Source organism: Gossypium hirsutum, chromosome D11 (assembly GCF_007990345.1).
Source record: "Gossypium hirsutum isolate 1008001.06 chromosome D11, Gossypium_hirsutum_v2.1, whole genome shotgun sequence".
NCBI classification, from domain to species: domain Eukaryota; kingdom Viridiplantae; phylum Streptophyta; class Magnoliopsida; order Malvales; family Malvaceae; genus Gossypium; species Gossypium hirsutum.
This window is the reverse complement of record NC_053447.1, coordinates 25,047,801-25,070,995: the sequence shown is the minus strand read 5'-3', so window position 1 is coordinate 25,070,995 and position 23,195 is coordinate 25,047,801. Positions and strand designations below refer to the sequence as shown.

General features: G+C 32.7%; 2 protein-coding genes across 3 annotated transcripts; both read right to left on the bottom strand.

The window, feature by feature from the left end:
- Positions 1 to 1,807: 1,807 nt before the first annotated feature.
- LOC107913249 (uncharacterized) lies at positions 1,808 to 3,309 on the bottom strand. Its single transcript, XM_016841772.2, has one exon. It carries the CDS (start codon positions 3,194 to 3,196, stop codon positions 1,997 to 1,999), a length of 1,200 nt encoding a protein of 399 aa, XP_016697261.2. The 5' UTR covers positions 3,197 to 3,309; the 3' UTR covers positions 1,808 to 1,996.
- Positions 3,310 to 13,611: 10,302 nt separating this feature from the next.
- LOC107913250 (CLK4-associating serine/arginine rich protein) lies at positions 13,612 to 17,891 on the bottom strand. Of its 2 annotated transcripts, XM_041103923.1 has the most exons (13): positions 17,574 to 17,891; positions 17,451 to 17,489; positions 17,210 to 17,358; positions 16,968 to 17,043; positions 16,043 to 16,325; positions 15,850 to 15,959; positions 15,712 to 15,759; positions 15,428 to 15,631; positions 15,058 to 15,159; positions 14,816 to 14,949; positions 14,504 to 14,642; positions 13,897 to 14,025; positions 13,612 to 13,809 (listed from the first exon to the last, which is right to left on the bottom strand). In XM_041103923.1, the coding sequence occupies exons 1-13, from the start codon at positions 17,768 to 17,770 to the stop codon at positions 13,785 to 13,787; spliced, it is 1,635 nt and encodes a 544-aa protein (XP_040959857.1). In that variant the 5' UTR covers positions 17,771 to 17,891; the 3' UTR covers positions 13,612 to 13,784. The 2 variants fall into 2 exon arrangements, with proteins under 2 accessions (XP_040959857.1, XP_040959858.1); XM_041103924.1 differs by lacking the exon at positions 13,897 to 14,025.
- Positions 17,892 to 23,195: the final 5,304 nt, after the last annotated feature.

Sequence of the window (23,195 nt, the reverse complement as noted above, 5' to 3'; positions counted from 1 at the left end):
TGTTTGATTGGTGATTTACAATGCTTTACCAAATTGTGTCATTTTTGTCACTTATAAGTGTTTGTATATAAGGCTCATTTTTGGTATGTTTATGAGAGCTTGAAAATGGTCAATTGAGACATGATTTGGTAGATGTTTAAACCAAGTTATTATGCTTGAAATAAGGTAAAATTGACATGTTTAGGTAAACGATGTTTGGATGCAATTGTTGTGTCTTTGAATGGTATATTAGTTAGGTGAATTAGGTTGTTGAAATGACATGATTATGTGTAATTGAATGATGCTTTAGTCCCTTGAAAGTGTGCACAAATGGGTTGGTTAGTTATGCATGAATTGGGTATGAAATGGTTTAATTTTAGGTAAATTTTGGGTTCACACAGCCTGGGACACGGGCTGTCACACGGCCGTATGTCATTTGAAATTTCTTAAGGTTCTAAGTTAGTGAGTTACACGGCCTAACACACGACCTGGCACATGGGCGTGTGACACGGCCATGTGACCCTACTGAGTGAGTTACACAGGTAAGGACACGGGTTGAGACACGGTTGTGTGTCCCTTGTTCGAAAGTTACATGGCCTAAGGTGATTTCACACTGTTTGGCCAGACGGCCGTGTGACCCCTGTTTTCTAAATTTTGCAACTTTTTCTAAGAGCTTCTGTTTTGTTTCAAATTAGTCCTGAATTGCTTCAAAGCTATTTTAGGGCCTCGATGGATCGATTTAGGGACAAAATGCATGTGATTGAATGGATTATAATATGTTTAGATTATTTAAATGTTAAGATGTTAAATGTTTTCGGTTGTACTGTAATGCTCTGTAACCCTAATCCAGCAATGAAGACGAGTTAGGGGTGTTACACATTTAACAAATTATTTAAAGCTTGTTTAAAACTCATTTATTATTCAATTATTATATATTAACACAATTATTTTTATTTTTTGTGTAGTTTATTTTATTTATTTATAATATAGTTACTGTTGAGGATCGACCCGTATAAACAATGAATAAGAACGAAGAAAATTGAGCACAAAAATATTTATGTGGAAAAACTGCTCCGAAGAAGAGGATAAAAAACCACAGGCAAAGAAAACTTCACTAATCGGCAAACCAACGAATAGTACAAGATGAAGAAAGTAAACCCTAAAAGAGCAAAATCCAAAACCATAATACAAAGCTCTCTCAAAAACTCTCCATCAAATCTCACATAAGAGATATTCTATCAACTCTCTAAAATAGAATTACAAAGACCCTTTAAATAGGTTAATAATATGACTACAATATTCCCAGATTAATTAGAGTTTAACTAGAAAAATATAGCAGAGTTTAACTAGGAGAAAATACATGGTTTATGTGGGAACATGTCGCCTCGATGTCCACTCTGTTTCGTTCAAAATGCGAGCCACACTCCACAATTACTATTAATATTTAACTATTTTATGTCTAAAAATTAAGATATATGATTATTTATTGTTTGTTTGTTTATTGTTTATGAACATATTGAATTATATTTTCACAAACATGGTCATTTAATGTTCGAGAACATGTTCGTTTAACTTAAATAAATGGATATGGGTACGCATAAATTTGAATAAATGAACATGAATAATTTTGAAATTCTGAATGAGCACTAAACAAAAACGAACAAGCTTAAAAATAAACCGTTCATAAACAATCCTTGGATGATTTTAGAATTTATTCAAAGTTAATTATCCAAGTAGAAAGGAAAAGAAGGTTAGGTGTAGTGCAGTGGTGCGGATTTAGAGAACAGCGCCAGTTCAGCAAACATTTGTATGGAAAGAAGCAAGTGAGTTGCAAGCAAAAGAAAATACCTATTCATTATTTGATATTATGAACAACAACAATGTGATTTAATTTTTTTACACTTCCTTTCTCTTCTTCTCTGTTTTTCAAGGTACAACGGGGCACCCCATATTTTTACTATTTTTTATCTTAATCCAAACCCCCAGGAAATTTTTATAACACAAACTAGAAGCTGTGTCATGACCGGGTAACCGATTCAGCAAGTTTCCCAATTTTTTCTACTAGCTGAGGGGATAATTTCTTTGCAGGTTTCTTTTCCTTCTCCAGTCGGTAATCAAACCCCAGTGCATCCGAAACTTCTTCGGAGCTCCATCCGGCTTTTCGGAGCGAATCTGAGAACCGATCCACTTTTAAAAGAAGCGCATCAAGAACAGCTTGATTATCCAATAAAACCATCTCTTCTTCGAAGAACCCAGATGCTGACACGTGTCTGATTTCCGCTACATCACATTCCGCCCACCCGCCTTCTCTAAGAACACACCCGATTTGATCAATGTAATCGTCGACCCATTTCGGGATTTTGGTTCTCGGCATATCCAAGTACCTGTCAGGCGACGAATTCGACGAGGACGACGACGAGAATCTCCGGCGCCGATCAACCGCGGCGTCGCTCCAGAACTCGACCCATCTAGGGGTTCTCGTCCCGGTTACCAAACCCGCATCCAAACTACGCCTTGAAAAATGAGTGGACGACCCAGCTGATTTTTCACTAACCGATCTCTGCTTCTTCAATGATCCCGGGTCGGGTTCGGAACCTCGGAACAAAGATTCCCTCTCAAAAAAATCAGATAGATCGAATCCGCAACAGAAAACCCGGGTTTCGTCAATGAAGAAAATTGGATTACCGGCTAAAGACGGATTGCAGGGAATATAGCAGTGATTAAAAATGGGGATCAAAAGGGGAGCTCGTTTAAGGGCATTCCTTGCGACCCGTAAAGCTTTCTCGGGGTCAGAGGGTCTGGGCCCCCAAGATTTGGACCATAAAGTGTTGCGCGCTATTTGAAAGGAAATTGCAGCGATGGGAAGATCAAACGAAGCCCGAAGATGGAGTCGGGCTCCAACAGATCGCCAATCGGGAAAACCAGGACCCACAGGTAACCCGGCTGATAATATGGCTCGGAGGTCAGGTGGGAAAACGAAACCGAACTCGGCTTCGGCTCGGGCGAACTCAGCGTCCAATAAACCTGGCTGGACTTGGAAACCCGAATCTCGTAAATGGGTTATAACTTTATCAGCTAGAGAAGAGAGAGACTGAAGACCGTTGCGAAGAGGAAGAGAAGTCGGAGTTGAAGGAGCGGAAGCACGAGCAGAGAGACGGCGTAAACCAGCTACATGAGCCGGATTCAGACCGGACATCCGCCGGTCGACGTCAACCATTGTTGCTTTAGTAACAAACAATCTGTGACTGTTGTTTTGATTCACTGAAAATAGAGAAAAATGAAGAAGAGGAGCAGCAGAGTTAGGGGAGCTTAATTACAACTTCGAAAGAGTAAAGGGACGATACATACTTATAGCTGTTTCAAAGTGGAGCCCAGCTTGGAGATACTGGTAATGTTTTACTCCATCAATTTCTTTAAACCTTTTTGATTATGACAACTCACTTTGAAATGCCTCACCAACAACAAAATTACATTGGTGCCCTTTCTTCAAATATTACCAAAATTAAATCATTTAAATAAAAAGTAAAAATCATTCAATATTTTCTTTAAATTATTCACCTAATTCCAACTCTAAATTACTTATCATGCAAAATCCACTTTAGTGCCGGTAAGTATTTAACTTTTCTTTTGGCATTAAGAGTTGATGGTATCTTTTTAATTATATTTTAATGATAAATTTGGTCACTAACGTTTTTATGTTTTGTTAAAATAATTTTAATTGTATTTTTTTAATCATTTTTTACCATCAACCTTTATTTTTTTAACAGATTTGATAAAAGTACCGTTAAAAACGTTAGCAGGATGATGTAGAATTTCATATGTGGAATGTTTTTAATGACATATAATTTATTACTTAAATAACCCAATAAAATAATTACATGTGGAAAATAATACAATAAATAAATAACTCATGAAGTTAAAAAATAACTCTTAATTTAAAGAAAATAAATGTAATTATCTAAAAAAAATTTCAAAATGAATGCACACACTTAATATTTCCGGTTTGATTTATTGAGAAAGGATGGTTCCTCTTTTCCAATAAGAGAATTACAAATCAGGTTTTTTTCTCCTGATTTTCAACCTTTTTCTCTTGAAAAAATTTAAATTCAACTAAAAATGCTAAAAACCAGGAAGAAATATTTGATTTGTCATTCTCCTATTGGAAAGGGATAAGGATCATGAAATTAAGAGATCTTTTTGGAACCTCTCAGTAAACAAATATATGCATTTATTTTGAAACATGTTTTTAGAGAATTACGTTTATTTTTTTAAAAATTAAGAGTTATTTTTAAATTTTATGTATGATTTATTTATTTTATTATTTTTCACATGTAATTATCTTATTGGGTTATCTAATTAATAAATTAAACCTTATTACAAATATTCCACATCATCCCTATTAATTTACTTTCATCAAATTTGTTAGAAAAAATAATTTGAAAAAAAAAACAAAAATTAATGATTAAAAAAGAAATAGGATTATTTTGACAGTGGTCAAATTTATGATTAAGTGTTTAATCATCAACTAACTTTATGGAATTCCGTAGTAAAATCATCAATTTAACCCTTAAATAGCAAAGGTGGGTTTGGTTTTAGGTGGATAGAAGGCCAATTTGGGGTCCCATTAGCAATCACGAATTTAGGTTGACAGCTTATACACATAAAGCAAGGGATACAATTATAATTCCACATTGTAGACTAACCTTAACATACATTTCTTTTTTATATATAAAAAGGAATTGTGGAGTAATGATTGGTGATGAGCATGAGATTGGTGTTGGTGACACTTAAAACAGGATTAACACCCACGCCTAACGACAGTTATTGTTTCGTAAGGTTAATTAAAAAAAAATCTGAAAATTTGTAACAAGAGTTTTAACGCAATGAAAGCATAATGGGGAGCAGTGAACCTCACGTACTTTTAGGCGAGGGATTTGGTAGCCTCACGTGGGGGGTTCACCTCTTCCCAAGTTTCCCCCTCATTTAGCATCTTCCATTGGCAATTAAAAATATAAAATATTTAAACTTTATTTTACTATAGAGTTGAAAAAGTCTAGTGGGTTGTACATCTAATACGATAAATAGAATGAAACTCGCTTGGAAATAGACATCTCCAACAATTATTTAGTTGTTATAAACGGTAAAGCTGATGTGGTTAAAAAGGGAAGTTTGTGTTGGCGACGGCCGGCTCTGAAATTCCAACGTCTCTTTTTACATGGATTTACATACACAATGCCCCCCCCCTCTCTCTCTCTGCTAACTCACACCTATGCTATGCTATATCAACCATTAACAACATGCCATGTGTAATCATTTCTTAATTACAAACATTTCAAATTTGAAAGAACACATACATTAATCAGATTTCTTAAATACAATTAAAGAAGGTTGTGTATTTTAAAATCACCAAAAAATAGGAATGAGATTCAATAAACGTGTAATGCTGGCAGAATTGAAACAAAATATCAGTATAAAGATAACTACCCATTGTAAGAAGTAGATGTTAAGATTGTTTTAAACTTTTCCAATTTCAACGGATCCGTTTAAGTTCTCAGAAATGGAGCTTGTAGATGATGATGATGATATTGCCACATTGATCGCAATTTATTTCCCCCCTAAGATCGAGAATCCCCGATTGGTTGAGTTATTCGCAAAGTTAGCCAATCCGAAACCCATTCAAGTTGTACATCCAATAAGTCAGTATTATGAATTTGATTTTGATCTTAATGTCTGCTGTGAAGATCAGTTGAGTTGCGGAGGGACATCGCAAACACCTGAAAATCCAAACTACGATGAATATTAGTACAACAACCCAATCCCGCATCCCCGTCTAGAGATACATCCAGAGGTGTTGGCCCCCATAGCAAATGGTGATGAAGGGTCGGATAATGAAGATCAGTCCCACCTTGATTTTGAAGATTTTAGTGACCTCGATTTGGATGAGGTCCCTGAAGATATAGATGATGAAGGCGCAGTGGAGGGTTAGGATGTGCACCCTCATTCAGTCGAGAACACAAGATGTGACTTGACGGTCGTGACGGTAGTGTTCCTTTAAAAAAGACGCTAACTTTTAATTTTTTTTCTCTCTTTATTTTTTTAAAAAACCATAACACTAACAAATCTTTTGTATTCAATTAATACATTTGTTCAACATTATTTAATACGGTTTTTCTGAATATTTGTTTAGTATTATATTTCGTATTTAAAAAAATAACAAAATTTGTATAATATTAGTTTTTTAACCTTTTTTATATTTTTAAAATATTATATCACCACTCTTTTATTATTTTCAATTTATACCGGTTCGGTTGCAGATAAAATTTACGAATTTATGAACAATATTTTTTTTATAACTTAAAAACAACTCCATTTATTTTTGTCATACTAATATTTACATTAAAAATTACTCAAAAATTTATTTACCTCAACTATTGTCGTTTTTTTATAAAATTTAGCTAACTAATATCATAATTTATGAAAATTCTATAGGTGCAATAATACTAACTAAATTTGGGTTAATCAAACTACACAATTTGCTAATGTATTTTGAAAAATATTTTCTCCAGCATTTTCATTTTTGCTTGAATCAGGTCTATCATTGCGCAGAAATCGCAATGACTTCTGTAATTCGAGCTTCTGACCAAACAATCTTAAGTCGATCTTCAAATGGCTCCATTGAGAATCTTGTGATACAAGGTTCAGTCCATGAAGACTGCCACCTACTCGTATAAATTGTAACTGGCATCTTCACCCCTTAATAGCATACCCTTTGCAGTTATTGTGACAATATATAATTCAACTCTCTTAATGAATCACTACCAATACATAATAGAAATCTTCAATTGATGATACACTCCCCAAACAGATAAAAACAATTTCAATCTCTCTCTCCCCCCCCCCATTTTTTTCTTTTCAGCAAGTCAAAAAATATATTTTTCCTCACTTCTCGTTTTATCAGAACCCAAAGTGCATCCACAACTGATATATATAGCCTATTGGTGCCGGCAAAGAAAAAGCCAGCACCAGAAAACATTAATATTTTACTGGGGCGCCAGCCACTAGAAACACGACACCCAAAAAAAATGTACTGACGTGGGTGCTGGCACCAAAAATTACCGAAAAGAATTGTACAGGGTAGTGGCGGTGTCAGCCACTTGGACGTTGACACCTAATATTTTTTTACCAATTAATAATGCATTTTACAAAATACAAATGAAAAAATACATATGGGTGCCAGCCATTGCAGTGTCGACACCAGAAAAATATATTTTTTAAACCTCTAATAATAATCAGGTAATGATTACCATGTAATTGAATTGGGTGTTAGCCATGGGGTGCTGGCACCACATGCACTATTTATTTTAAATCATTCTCGTAATTGTTTTTAAACCTAAATCATTCTTGTAAATATTAAATGTTTTTGAGTTAATTTAGTAAAAAGCGGATAATTAAAGGTGATTATTAATATATATATATATATGATTAAAAAACTTACCTTCTAATTAACATGTATTCTAAAGATATAACAATTTCTTTTCATTTTATTAATAAAGTAAATTATTCTCAAAATATTAAAATTCAAATTGCGAACCACAAGTAAATAGTAAACAACTTGTATTGAAACATTAATTAAAAGCAATCCCAAATGAATTGTTACTCCCAAAGAAAAAAAAAGGAACATATTTCTTGGACCCCCAACGGTCCAATTGACATAACTCACAATAAAATAAGATGATACATGTGATGGTGGCCTTGATTTTCGTTGCTCCATCAGGATTCAGGCGAAAAATACTAATAATAGATTTTGGACTAAAGTTTTAATCATTAGGTCGGTAAAGATGTAATTGGTCAACGGTTGATTGTTAGTGAATCCTTTTACCACCTTTCACATTTAATTTTTGCAACTTAATTCCAAATTTAATCTTAATTTTGTATTACATTTTGGTCTTTAGACTATTAGACATCTCTAATGTTGTTAACTATTACTTCTAAATTTTAAATCATTTTTTATTGATTTTTTTAAAAAATAAAATATCTATTTGCTTTTATATCCATGACGAGAGTTTTAGTCACTATTAAGCATGCATACAGACACACATGTTTTGTACAATCAAATATAGGGGGCTTTCAAAGAAAAAAAGATTAGATGTCGTTACATGATTAGATACCTATAGATTAAATGCTTGACACAATGTAATCATGAACATGATAAAAATAAATAAAAACATGATATGATATAATACATAATCCTTAAAAGTACAAAATACTAACTTATCAAAAAAGTTATATAAATATAAAAGGAATCTAAGTGTAGTTTAGAGGGGAAGGTTGAAACAAATGGCATGGTCACCATTCACCAAGTAGAGCCATGAAGCTACAAAAAAAAGGTGTAGGAAGGAAAGTAAGGAAATGGGAGGATAGATAGGTGGGGACACTGCGTAGCATTGTTTGGGTGGAAGAGCAAGAAAATCGAGCGTCCTGATTTGGTTCAACACAAAGTAGTGGGCAGCTTCGCTAACTTGGTCAGCCCCACACATATGTTCCCTACCTCCAAAAGCACCCATTTGTCAACCCATCTTCTACCTTGGGTTCATTTACGTTCACAAAAAGGAAACTCTGAATGGATCCATCCATTGACTATTATGTCCTCCGTATCTGTTTCAATAATCAACTCATTAGCTTGATTGGTAGAGACAAATCATATGCTTAATTGGATATTGATTGATTCAAGTTTTTGAATAATGGACAAAATTCATCATCATCGTCGATCACTTTGTTTCTTTCTATGCCCACCAAGTGGATCAAATCCCAGAGTTTAATTCAACATAACCAATCACTGTAGTGATAATGCCAAGATGAAAGAGATTTGGCATACGAGGATGATTATTCTAGCTAGTACTTACCAACTTCTTACCCTATGTATGCATCAAGTGAAAAAGGCATATTCGACTTAACATTATCAAAGGGAATTAGAGTTACCTATCAAGGAATTAGGGGTGTCATTATGTCAAGCCAAGCTCAAATACTGACAAGTTCGACTCGAAATTTGGAGTTCAAATTGAGTTTGATCAAACATCTATTCTAAACTTGAGCTTAACTCAAAATATAATCATGCCAACTCAAGCTCGATTAAGCTCATACATATTCAATTGCTTGAGCTCGGCTCAATAATTAAGTTTAAGATTAATAATATATATTAAGGGCAATAACATAATTTAACCACATAAAAATATTTAAAATATATATTAAAAAAGAAAAACTTGATAAGGTTCACTAGTCATTTGAGCCAAGTATTACTAAGCTCTAATTAGGCATGACCGATAGGTCAAACTACTTAAATTTAGTTCGATAATTACTGAATCGAATTTAAAAAAAATTAAAATAAATTCAAATAGTTTACAAGTCTCATTTATACTCCTATATTTGCGAATGTATAAATTCAGACTCTCAAAAAATTTCAATTATTAATCATAATTTTCTCTTGTAGCAATATCAAATTATATGGTATTTGCAATGCAATCGAACATAAATTTCTTCTTATCGATGTATTTTGATGATATCTTTTCAAAATGTTGGACACAACCATTTCATAAACAAAAATAGTCCCATTGATTAATTATATTATTTTATGCTTTTCAATTCCAGACAGAAATTATCTTTGTCTTCTGACCCATGAAATCTCATTGCCATCATGTTTCAACTTCATAACCAAATTTCAGGCATGGCAATGCATATGCACAAGTAGGATGTGCCACCATTTTTGACTAGACAAAGAGAGAGAGAGAGAGAGAATTCATCTCATTTGTGGAATTTTAAAATTTTATAAATAAATTAATACAGTTATGCATATCTCTTGAAAATAATAAATGTGTTAATATTTAATTCCTATTTGTAAAGTGAAAAAAAAAAGTAGTAAGAAAGCAACATTGGTGGTGATTATAATGGGTATATGTAAGATATGCATAAAATTGTAGGACAAGGATCTCATCTAACCTACTGATTAATTCAATTAGTAATTAGCTTGATTAAATTAATCAAATAAAAGATACACTCCTCCATGTGCTTCCCCTATAATTATTTATTAATTAAGCAATTTAAACTCAAGTGGGGTTTGGAGAAGCTTAATTTATAGGAGTAATGTGTGCAGGTAAACCCTACGTCAAGTGCTTCATTTAACTATCAAATTTCTACATGCTTCCTTCTCTTATCTACGATTTCAGTGAAAAACAAAGCAATCTTCTTTATCATGGTTTTTTTCTTAGTTAGAATAAAGTAAAGGAAATTTTAAATTTACAAAAGGGTAATCCTAATATTTCTTAAAATTAAAGAGTAGACTTTTATTTTTTATTTTCATCAAATTATTATTGAATTAAAATAAGCGTCTATCACTCAATGGGCTTACAAAATACCAAGAATTAATCAGTGAATTTACTCCAATAATTACGTTATGAGAAAAAAAAAAGTGTGATTAAAGTGATCCCGATATTTTGGATTAAACCATGAGGGGTAAGAACTGTAAGTTTTTTATTTTTATTTTTATGGATTGCTTTACTTTATCTCATTGAAAAGATATATGTAAAATTAAAGAGAAGGGAAAGATGATATCTTCAAGGCCAAGTTGGATTCTTCCGAATTACAAAACTTCAATCCGATTTCATTAAATGTTGAACTTTTTGATTAAATTTTAATTCAATTAACACTACCAAAAGAAAAAAGGATGAATGAATGCGTGTATGATTTAATGAAGAGTTGGAAGTAGAATCAGTGTTGAGTGTGGATGAAAAAGAAAGTCAAGATTAAGATTAGTGTGAAAGACAAGGGCGGTTTGGCACTTAGAACCGACGTGTGGGGCATCCTATGTTGTCCAACCACAAGACATGACATCCTCCTTTGCAACTCACCCAATGCTACAAGTGAGCCACCACCATCCTCTTCTCTAAACATTTCATACCTTCACTTATTCTTCTTAAAATATCATAAACAAAACTGGTTTAACTTCACAAATATCTTAAGGCTCGAGTTAATATTACAATAATTAAGATTTTGTTTGCTCAATTTCAGGATTTAAGATGATGAGATTAGCATTCATTTTTGTTTCACTCCCAATAATATAATTCCACTGCCCCCATGATCTTTTCCTACCTCTAGAGGTGGTAAAAATGAGTTCTAATTTGAGTACATCATAAAGTCAAAAATTGAAAATATAAAAAAAAAAGTTTTAATTTAGAAAAATTCGACCCCGACTCATAAATAATTTAATCTAGTTTTTTAATTTTAATGTCGTACATATTTCATGTATTATTATTAATTAGTTTCAAGCCATACGTGTTATTATTTATTATATGTTATTTTTAAACACACATCTGCGGTCTATTTTTTGTGATTTTTTCACATACACACATGTGATAGGATTTCTACTTTATATTAAACTCTTGATTAAGTTAGTATCACAAATTAATTGGGCTCCAACTTAATTGCGAAATTACTAAAATACTTTTTTTTACGTACAAAGTAAGTATATTGTTATGAGAGTATTTTTATTTTTTATTTTTACATTTTATAAATCAATTAAAACTCATTCATAATAAAGTTTCAACCTATTACACAATAAATTTTTAATATTTAACTTTATCATTTCAACTCAAACATTATTTAATTTTTGTATAAATGTTTATTAAGTATATTTGTCGCGTAATTTTTTCCACCGATAATATCATAATCTAGTATTTTATTAAATGATTAGTATTATTTATTTATCATTTATTAAAAGTTGAATGTCAAATTATATTTGCATCAAACTTTTCCATTGCACAAATATATATATATAAACTTCTTTTATTTACTAAATTTTTCTTATTTCAATAATATAAATCATAATGCACTGTAATTAGGTTTATCTAATTAATTAACTTGTGATATATCGTATTTTATGATAAAATTATTTAATGCTATTGGTTCTATATAACTAATAAATGTTATATTATTTTGATGATAACAAATCACAATACAAATATATAATTACAATTTATATTTTTATTACTTTAAAATATAATAAATTAATAATTATATCTACATGCAAAAATTTAAATTATATAAATATATAATTACATTCAATATAAAATAAATCCGAATTAAATTCAAACCCAAAACATCTTAATTGTCACCTTTAAAATTTTGCTTCTTATTACTTTTACTTTTAAGGTCAACTGTGCTTTTGGGAGTCATAAGCAACGTTAAACAAACATCTTTTAAAATTAAATGTGCTTATGAATCCAAAAGTAAGAGCATTTTTTTAAGTTTTGTTTTTGAGGAAAGCACTTCAATGAGGTAATGTTTTTTCAACTCTCTCAAAACGGAATATATTTCAAACATATATACCATGGTTTTTTACTTACTTCGACAGAATATAAATATCTAAATTTAATATTTTTAGTTACTTTTTTAGACCTATTATCGATACTAAGTAGTAGTAAAAAATTTGTACCCATTTTTCATGATATTATGCATGGATTAGATATATCATGGTGAATTCTTCAAAAAAAAATTGTCTTCCACAATAAAATCTGATAAGTGAGGTTTTAAGTAAGTGTTTACATAATTTTCTTTTTGCCCGAAGAAATGGTAAATTTTTAATCCTTATTTATGTATTTTATGTAATATTTATATTGGATATACAATTATTTTTCTATTGAAATTTATTTCAAATATAAAACATTATATATTTAAATTTGTAAGGGTTATATTTTAATAATATTTAAAATATAGATTATATATTTAAATTAATATTAATTGTTTACAAATATTTAAAATTTATATTTTTTTCAAAATATTAATAATTAGTTAAAATAAATTATTTTTATACTTACTATAATATCATAATATTAACGAATTTAAATATATCTCTACTGATTAAAATCATGTTTAAAATGAATATTTTATTTTTTAAAAGCACTTTTTTGGACAAATCTTAAACCAAACCATTTTTTTAGAAAGCAATTAGACATCTCCCAACTAGGCTTGATTATAAATCGGACCACTCACCTAGACTCGAAAGCCTGCCCGAAAAGTGAGAGTTTGAGCAAAAATGTAGGCTCAAAAAATAAACTTAGATAAAAAAATAATAACCATTTTTCAAATAGACCGGGCCTCAGTTAGGTTTCTTTTTGCTTAGGCTCGGCCCTACCCAAACAAATCTAAACTTTTTTACATGTTTTGTTACTGTTATGTTGTTGTTTACTGTTGTTATGTTGTTTTGATGCAATCTCACTATTATATTGCTACTATTTTGTACTTATGGTTTGAATATTATATAATTGTTATTTTATTGTTAATTTTACTATCAAGTTGAAACAATGCTAGTATTATTTAAGCATAAATTTTTTTAAATATATTCTCAATTTATTAAGAAACATTTATTTTAATGTTTTTAATGTATTTAATATATTATATTTTTAAATTTAATTTTATATAAATAATAGTACTAAACAAAATTTTAATACAAATGGACCGAATCGGGCTCGGGTTATCATTTTTAATTCGAAGACATCTTACCCTTTAAAAAGTGATGACATAAGTCAACAAATTATTTAACTGGCTTATTAGCAGTATTTATAAGAGTCAAATTTCAATTGCTGAATTAAAAATTACTTATTTATATTACATACAATGCAAAAGTCCAATAGATTGATAAGAAGATACCGCAACTCAAAAACACCCTACAACATTTCGCATATATATTGACACTAGCATCGCCTTACATTATATATCAAATAGCTTTGCCTGCAACATTTATGGCAATCACCTTCTCAGTACCTTGAACGGCTTCTTACCCTGCATTTTACAAAGCCCTTGATCAGCATCCAACTACTACACATCAAGCAACACAAAAATTTCTGACTAACAGCACAGTGCCACAACCTGGGTGAACGGGAATTTGAGCGTGAACGTGAACGAGAGTAAGAGTGGGACCTAGATCGTGATCGTGACCGAGAATAATATCTTCTAGAACTCCTACTCCTACTTGGACTTCTACTCCGCCGATATCTTCTGCAGTAAAGAAATAATTCCCCAGACAAACATTACATCTAATAAGAGAGCAAACACCAAGTTTAATCACCCTAAATACATAGTTTCCCTGTAAATATCAGAAATGACCCCATGGAATATGTTATTTACAGCAGTTTAAGAGAAAATAATAACACGCTTAAGTCTTTGACCAGATGGCCAAAGCAAAAAGGACCAAAAAACATCTTATGGTCTAAACTGAGGCACATATCATAAGTTCTATGGATTTCTATTTTGTTTAAACTTCAACCAGCAACTCCTCTTTGCATATCAGGCTACTAAAGCATCTTATTACTCCAAGTTCCCTCACAACAATAAATAAATTAAACACCACATGGACTCCTAAAAACTCATTCTATTTGGTTGCTTTCCATGGAGACGTTATTCTACTGCAAAAAGCATTCACCGTCAGCCATATGGATTGGAGGACATAGTAATACAAATAGTCCAGGACATATACCTTGGAGGAGAGCGACTGTAACTCCTACTGCGGCTGCGATGCCTTTGACGACTTAAACGGCTTGTTTCTGCAAGTTTTTCCAGTCTTTGGCGCTCCTGCTCTTGCTTCTTAGCCATTTCCGCAGCAGTGTCTTTCTTAACTATAGAGACATCGGCTTATCAGGCCATGAATGCAAGTAACCCCAGAAAACGCATGAAACTAAAACTCTGAAACCCTCTTTGTAACAACTTACTGCCTCACTTTTCTTCCAAGTATACAAATAAATAGCTAAAAAGAACTAGGAAAAACCAAGATGAGAATGCGTATGCATACTTTGCTTGTTTAACTGTCTGTTCATAATCCTTTTTAGCCGCTCTTGAGGAGTTTCTTTCTTCTCAATCTGCCCCTGTTTTGAGGGTCCTCCGGAGGCACTTGCTTTTGTCAACTTGGCTAATGTTGGTAATCCACTGACAGAAAAGAAATAAAACTGTTAAACTCGAGGCAACTCCAAAAAATAGAATTAAATAACCCTTTCTTGACAAATAAAATAATAAAAGCATAAATTATAGTGATACCTTACTGCTGGTTTTGACACTTTATTGCTCTTTTCTTTATCAAGAGACACACCAGATGCAGGGTCAACATGTAGTGCCTCAAGTATGGGACCAGATGATAGCCTGCAGGAAAGGAAAAGCATCAGATACGTCCATGGTCATGATTTTGTGATACTGGGAAGCATTCACACAAATTCCATTTCAGGAAACATATGAGCTTCATAAGGGAAGCCTCCTTCTGACTCCCTCTTTCCAGTTATGCTGATAACCCTAGGGCAGGTCTATTTTAAACCAGAAAAGTTTGCCTCAGGCAACAAAATGGGGATAAGCTGCAGCAGAGTAAAGACTGTCCAATCTATCTTTGCAAGAATTAAAGGTCGAGTGCTCCGACCGATTTGACATGTCAGCCTGAGATGGAGGAGATGATGGCGGAGAAAATCCTTCAAGCTTTGGTCCATCCCTGTCTCCAGAGCCTCCAAACTCCGTTATATACTCTATTTTGGGAGTCCTTGGTTTACTTCTATAAGAATCATCAGAATAACCACCACGCGCATGGCGCCTTGAGTATGATGGAGAGTATGAACGTGATCTTGACCTGAATAGGATAACCTATACATAAATTCCTTTTCTACTACTCAAATAATTGCTTCAAGAGAAACATAGATCAGACTATACCTCCTAGAACGTGGATAAGCATCATAGGTTGGACTCCGCCTGGATTCCCTGTATGTGGCAAAAGAAAACATCAACACTTAAAAATGACGTCATACCCAGTTCTACCAGTTTGTAATGGAGATCTTCCAAATTTTGTACCGGTAGGGATCATTATGAAGTACTCGTGATCCAGTTATCCGAGCAGCTTCTCTTTCTTTCTCCCTTTCTATTTGAGAAGCTTTCCTCCTTTCTTTGCGACTCAGTTTCCTCTAAAAATTCAGAATTTCTGATTTGTTATCAACAATGCTAATAATAAAACGAAACAACAAACAAGGTGTCTTAGCCAACTTACAATTGCAGGATCGCCTTTGATTACTTCCTTCTGTCTTTTTTCCTCCTCTTTTGCTTTTTTATCCATGTAAACAAGCCAGCCATACCTTTTCACTCCAAATTCTTTTGCTATTACATCCATTCCTTCATCATTACTATCATCACTGTTGAAATCATCATCATCTTCTTCCTCCTCATCTTCTTCATCAGCATCTGAAAACTGAGCTTCCTCTTTCCCATTTCCATCATAAGAGAATCCAACTTGAGAATATGAACCTTTATTAGTTGGTTGAGCCAGCTGTGATCTGCCAAATATACCAAAAAGAAGAATAACCAAGATAACCACAAAAAGCAGTCAGATGTATCAGCATTAGTAAAACCAGCAAACTTGAAACCAAGGAATAAATTTTATTGTATACGCCAAAAGAAACCAAAATGAAGCACACTCATCTCTTCTAGAAACAGTCTAAACAAAACCTTATAAAAGCAGGCTAACTGAATGATCTTCATCACATATATGAACTGAACAAAAAAAAGCTTTTTTCCTGCTTTAAAAGAAGTTAACTACTAAAACAAATAATAAACCTATCAAAGTTAATTTATAAATAGCTAAAAACCATATGAGAGAAAGTAAAATGCAAGACAAGTCTATAAATTGGATCTTTTATAAAAACTAACGCAGCTCAACATTTATTTCCAAATAGAATAAATCTTGGAAAATATATCTCCTGCAACCACCATCTTATCTCCATGTCTAAGATCACCCTAAAGCCCTATGCAGCATGCAAAAAAAAAAAATTGAAAAGAGCAAGACACTGTTGGAAACTTATATAATGCAGATGGCATGCCAATAATTTTTTATTTTTCGGAAAAGCTTTGAGCACCATCACATGCATCACCTATCTTATCAAACCGGCACAAATAGCTGAGAAAAGAATATACTAAACCTGTCTGATTGGAACGGTGCGATTACTTTTGCCTCCATTTCTAAATTCACATGTTGTAAACCATCCTCGTCGGTAACTGTCAAAAGATACAAACCTCAGCACATAAAGCTTATTTGAAAACTAATCGCTATTCTTACAACAGACTTTTTCCGTTATAACCAAAAAATAGGAGGGATACGAAACAAGCAAAAGTGAACCAAAAACAGAATTTATCAATTCCAAGAAATAAAAAAAGTACCGACATCCTCTACGGCGATGCTTAATTAAATCCCGATAACGCTCGAAATTAACAAACTCTTCTACTTCTTCTTCCTCTTCAGATTTCTCTTGATTCCTAAAATGTCGTGTCCCCGGCTCCCGAATAAAATCAAGAAGGGCTCGGCCATCGAATCTAAAATATAAGCAAATGCTAATCAGTAAAAAAAAAGCATCGTCTAAAAGGATCTTAGAAATGAAGATAAATGAGAAATAAAAAATATATACCTATCGATTAAAATATCTTGTTTTCCATTCCAAGGAATCCTGCAAGCAAAAGGAATAAATTTGAGATAATTAATGGAAGGCTAAGAAGGTAATCTTTAACGGAAAATTGATAAATCGACTTACAAGCCTTGCTGATCTTGTGTGGCATGATAAAGAGCGTCGTCACGGTGGATACGGCAGCGAGAGCCGACGACTTGAATGGATTGTTGAGGATCGCCGCGTCTTTTGGCAAGGAAGATGGCCCGTCTTTGTGCTCTCTTTCGAGCCGCGTCCATCATGTCGTGGACCTTCCTTTCCGATCTCCGAGCTTCGTGCCACATCTCTGATAATAGAATCGGAGTGTCGAAACCCTAAAGAGAGAAAGAGGAAATATAAAACAACGATCTCTGGATCAATAATCTGTGTGTTAGGTAAGTGGAAAGCTTTGTTTTGTTATGGACCCTTTTTTTTTTTATGGATAAATGGTCTGTCATTTTATTTATCCAAAAAGGCCCAACTTTGAGCCTTGAGATTTGGGCTAGTAAGCCCCTTTCGTCTTTCTCTGATTTTTACTCTGGTTAAAAGCTTTTTTTATAGATTAATGGTTTCAATGCGAACTTACTTTAAACAAAGTTATATGCGATTATTATTTTATTTAGGATAAATATTAAAGTTATACATAATTTTTTAATTTTATGCATAATTTAATACATAAATTTTAATTTGATGTAATTATACGCATGAAATTTAAATTTCATTTCAATTGTACACATTTAAATAAATGAATGCATACATTTATTTTTTATATTTGATTAATAAAATTATTTGTGTATACAATATCTCGAACGTAAAACGGTATTAATTTGATAATATTGTTAGTGATTCGTGAAAATAGGATCAAATCAAATTTTTATGTATAAAATCACACAATATTAAAGTTCATGTATGACATTGCATATTAAATCAGAGTTCATATATAATTTTGATATTTATTATCCCTTTTAATTAATCTTGTAAAAATAATATAGTAAATATAAATATTTAAAGAATAATAATTAAACAAGGGTTTTGTTAACCTGTGTTTTTAAGACTTTTAAAAGTAATTTTTTGAGAAAAGAATAACACAGAGCGTGGTACCAATTATAGTTGGCTTTATCAACCATAAAAACAGAATATTGAAATAGACAACATATCATTAAAAAGTTCTAAAACTGACCTTAATCCTAGATGGACTAAAACTATCGTCCTCCTTTGCAAGTGAGTAGTGCATCTATTCCCTTCACACAAGATATGTTGCAATCAACTAAGCTAAAATGTCTTCAAAATAGTCCTGCTCAAGCATAATGTTACCAGTTGCAGTACTCTTCATTTGACTAATGACAGACGAGGCATCAAGCTCAATAATTGAGGGATGCTCAAATCCTTTACAAGTAAAACATCGTATTGAAGATTGGATTAGATCTCAAACAACCCCATTCTCCTCCCTCAATTATGAAAAAATATATCATATCATAATACCCATATTTCAACAATCATATTGGTTGCAAAAAAACTTATAAATGGTGACTACCTGTCACCTGATTGCCTAAAGAAAGCCATCACAATTCAATGTGTTGAGGCAGTTTTTGAGCTGTGCCAAGACCAATGCCAACCAATGTCTAGCACTACCTGCTCAGAAAACTTACCATATTTAAGTTGGAAAATTTTAGCAACAAAATCTTTGGGCTTTGATTCTAAATGATTCGTTGGACAACAACTGAAACATCCTTCAAATCCAAACTACACAAAACAAGATATCTTAAAGATTGATTTGGATTTAGATCGAAGTTGTAACACCCCTAACCTACATCCTTCGCTAGAACAGGGTTATAGGATGTTACCGAAGTTTACAGAATAATTGCACATAATTCCACTATTTACTTTGTTCATATCAAAGCAGTCCATGCGAGTCATAGTCATTAAATTATTTATATCTTGAGCTAGGGAACTCCGAATTAAGATCTGCTAAATTTTTCTGAAACTAGGCTCACATATCTTCTTACCATAAAATTTTCAGAATTTATGGTTTAGCCAATAAATACAGTTTATTCTTTAAAGTCGTCCCTATTCTGCTGTCTAACAGTTTCGACCCTTCTTCACTAAAAATTAATTATCTCCTCATACGGGATTTGGATGATGTTCTCGTTTGTTTCTATTGAAAATAGACTCATTAAGAATTTTAAACATATAAATTCTAACCCTTAATTATTTTTGTACAATTTTTAATGATTTTCCAAAGTTAAAATAGGGAATTCCGAAATCACTCTAACCCTATCTCATAAAATTTCAAATATCTCATAATATGAAATTCTCTTACTTACACCGTTTCTTCTCTGTAAAACTAGACTCAATAAGCTTTAATTTCATATCTTATTCAACTTTCACAATTTTTGGTGATTTTTGGTGATTTATTATTTTTATATTCTTAGCAAAACGTAGGAAAACATTCGACAATTCGCCATAATAAAACAGTTTAAACCACTGAGTAATAATTGACAAAGTAGTGTACTCCAAAACTATTCGCCAAACAGGATATTCAGAGTGGCCACACAATTCATATAATATATTTATAGTAAGAAACATATTCATCATTTCAAAATACAAAACTGATACATCAAGGTACCCCAAATTATACATATGCATGTTACAAAACAAACATAGGCGAGGTTCACAACAAAGATCGCTTTTTTTTTGGCTGAGTCCCTTCCACAAACCCTTACGTCATGGTACCATGTGGAAAAGGGAAAGAAATAGGGTAAGTTTAAAAGAACTTAGTGACCTCTAGAAATTGAAATGTTCAACCCTTTCCAAATCAAATTTCATAAGAAGGAATAATTGGGCGTATATGTACATATATAAATAACAACAAGTTAACAAACTTCACACAGAGACAATTGGGCTTATACCCTCTTACATACAACAATGACGGATACTTATCCTTGGCGGACAATATCTCTTGACGGACACTATCGTCTGGCGAACATAGGTTGCAGTTACATTCTCAGAGAACAATTCCATTAACATCGACAAATACTTCACCTGGACAGACACAATACTATCAACTTCTGCCACTATCATCCCAGACATATTGGTTGACAGGTACTATACGTCTACTAAGCATAACACCCCCTTGACGATTAACATACGCCAAGTACATATCCTACTGATGGATGCACTCCATCCAAAATATAATAACAAGATTAAGACTTAACACTTATCATGAAATACAGGTACATATTCAAACATTCCTTTTTGGCGATCTCATTCCTCACTTCAAATATACATAGCATGCACTACATGCAATAAGGCGAGTGCTCACATTTTCTTACTCTTTTTACACCCTTCATTGTGCTAGCCTCGGATCCCATACACGCATCAGAACCAGTACCTCAATCCTTATTATTTTGAACACATGCGTGTTCCCTTGCAAGGTCAGGGCATTCCGCCATGGTTAATAAATAACATGCCTTACCAATGGCAAAACCCAAATCGCCAGACTGGTTAACAAATAACATGCCCTACTAGAGACCATGCATATCTGTCATTATGGTTAACAATTAACATCCCTACTAGTGGCCTATTTTATCTTCCAATCTAGTTAGCAACTAACATGCCCTACTAGCGGCCCGTCTTATCTGCCAATCTTTTTAGCAACTAATATGCCTTACCAGCGGCCTATCTTACTTTTTCGGGTACCTAGCTTTTTTATGCGAACCCGATCGCATCATGTTTTGACACAACTCGCCGACATCAAAATTGGCCTAAACTTGAAGGGCCCAAGTGCAAGATGAAACATCTCATAGGCCTGATTGATTATTGGGCCAATATTTTTTTAAGGACTTTTTAATTTAATATAGTTTTATTTAAATTAATAAGTTTGCATATTTTTAACTTTTAGACTTTTTCTAAACTTTTTGCCAATTTGTTTAATGAAACTTTGTTTCTGTGAGGTTAACTTCCTCTCCAATTTCGTAGGAGTCTCGAGTGACTTATCTAGTGAGCTAGTGGCATCATCCTGAACTTGTTTCTGAACTTATCACCAACCCTGGTGTGGCGTTCATCCATCTAAATATACCTTTGGTTCCTACTTTCACTACACCAAAACAGGTTTTTAGTGGCATTTTTAGCGGCGTTTGGATAAAAAACGCCACTAAAGATCGAGTATTAATGGTGCTTTTTGGAAAACGCCGCTAAAGATCGAACATTTTAACGGTGTTTTCCATAAAGCGCCGCAAAAAACCTATGCCCAACGACGCCATTTTTTGAGCTTTCGGGGTTTTAGCGGCGTTTTTGAGAAAACGCCGCTAATGCTCAAGGCTTTAGCATCGTTTTTGAGGAAGCGCCGCTGATGCTTAGGGCTTCAGCGGCGTTTTTGAGAAAGCGCCGTTAATGATCAGGGCTTTAGCGGCATTTTTGAGGAAGCGCCGCTAATGATCAGGGCTTTAGCGGGGTTTTCGAGAAAGCGCCGCTAATGCTCAGGGCTTTAGCGGCGTTTTTGAGAAAGCGCCGCTAATGCTTAGGGCTTTAGCGACGTTTTTGTGGAAGCGCCGCTAACCTAATGATCAAGGCTTTAGCGGCGTTTTTAAGGAAGCGCCGCTAATGACAGGGCTTTAGCGGCGTTTTTGAAGTAGCATCGCTAATGCTCTATTTTTAGCGGCGTGTTCTAAAAAGCGCCGCTAATGCTCAGGGATTTAAAATATTTGTTAAAAATGGAAAAATTAAAATACTATAAGTTCTTTTAAACATAATATATGGCATAACCTTATATATGGAATAAAAGGCGGCATCACGTGTTAAACTAATTCAATTATTATTTAAAAATTTATATAAATAAAATAGACATAATGATTTATTTATCTTTCTGACTTTACAAAAAAATCATTACAACCCTTCATTTAATTTTTATCTTTTTAACCTTTAAATTTATATTATTTATTAAATCAGCTCAAAATAGATGGGAAAAATTATTCTTTATTAACTTTACTAAACATGGAAGCCAAAGGCCCTGAAATGCAAACAATTTTCACCTAAGTGTTTTTATAACTTATACACTTTTAAATTAATAATGGTAAAATTACATGTTAATCCCCTAAAAATGATAAAAAATTTATTTAATCCTTATAAAAATATAATTAAAATGGTAAAATTACATTTTTAACTATCCTAAAATATACAATTTAATTCCATCTCCTCCAAAAAATAAAAATAAAAGAAAAAAATTACTGTTAATCCAGTTCATAGGAGGCTGAAATTGATACCCGGTTTGATGAAGTTGTTTTACAGTAAGTGCAGTTTTAGATTGTAAATGTGGATGAACCTTATGAAATGCTTCCACGACGCCACTCTTACTTATTATCTCACAAAAACACCCAATTATTAAATAAACTAACAAAATATTTTCTGTAAACTCTATTGAAATTTCGAAAGCCGAATGTTGAAACAGGATGGTGATTCATTTATATAGGACTGAAATTTAACAATTTCAAAATATATATATATTTAAAATGTTTAGATAAGATAGATTTTTATTTGAATTTACCAGTAATTTATAATATCAACATTAAATCTACAATTCTTGATTTTCTTTTTTTAAAATAATTAAAATTTTATTCTTATAGTATTTAAATAATTAGGGATTATGGATTATGGTTTGTGGTTTAAGGGTTGGGGTTTAAGGTTTAGGGGTTAGATGTTAGGGGTTAAGGGTTAGGGGTTAGGGTTTATATT

Coding starts and splice junctions, on each gene's coding strand:
- LOC107913249 (XM_016841772.2), bottom strand. CDS start 3,196: ATGGTTGACGTCGACCGGCGGATGTCCGGTCTGAATCCGGCTCATGTA.
- LOC107913250 (XM_041103923.1), bottom strand. CDS start 17,770: ATGTGGCACGAAGCTCGGAGATCGGAAAGGAAGGTCCACGACATGATG. Junction 17,490..17,573: donor ACACAAGATCAGCAAGGCTT/GTAAGTCGATTT, acceptor TTTTGCTTGCAG/GATTCCTTGGAATGGAAAAC. Junction 13,810..13,896: donor TCAAATTCCCGTTCACCCAG/GTTGTGGCACTG, acceptor TGTAAAATGCAG/GGTAAGAAGCCGTTCAAGGT.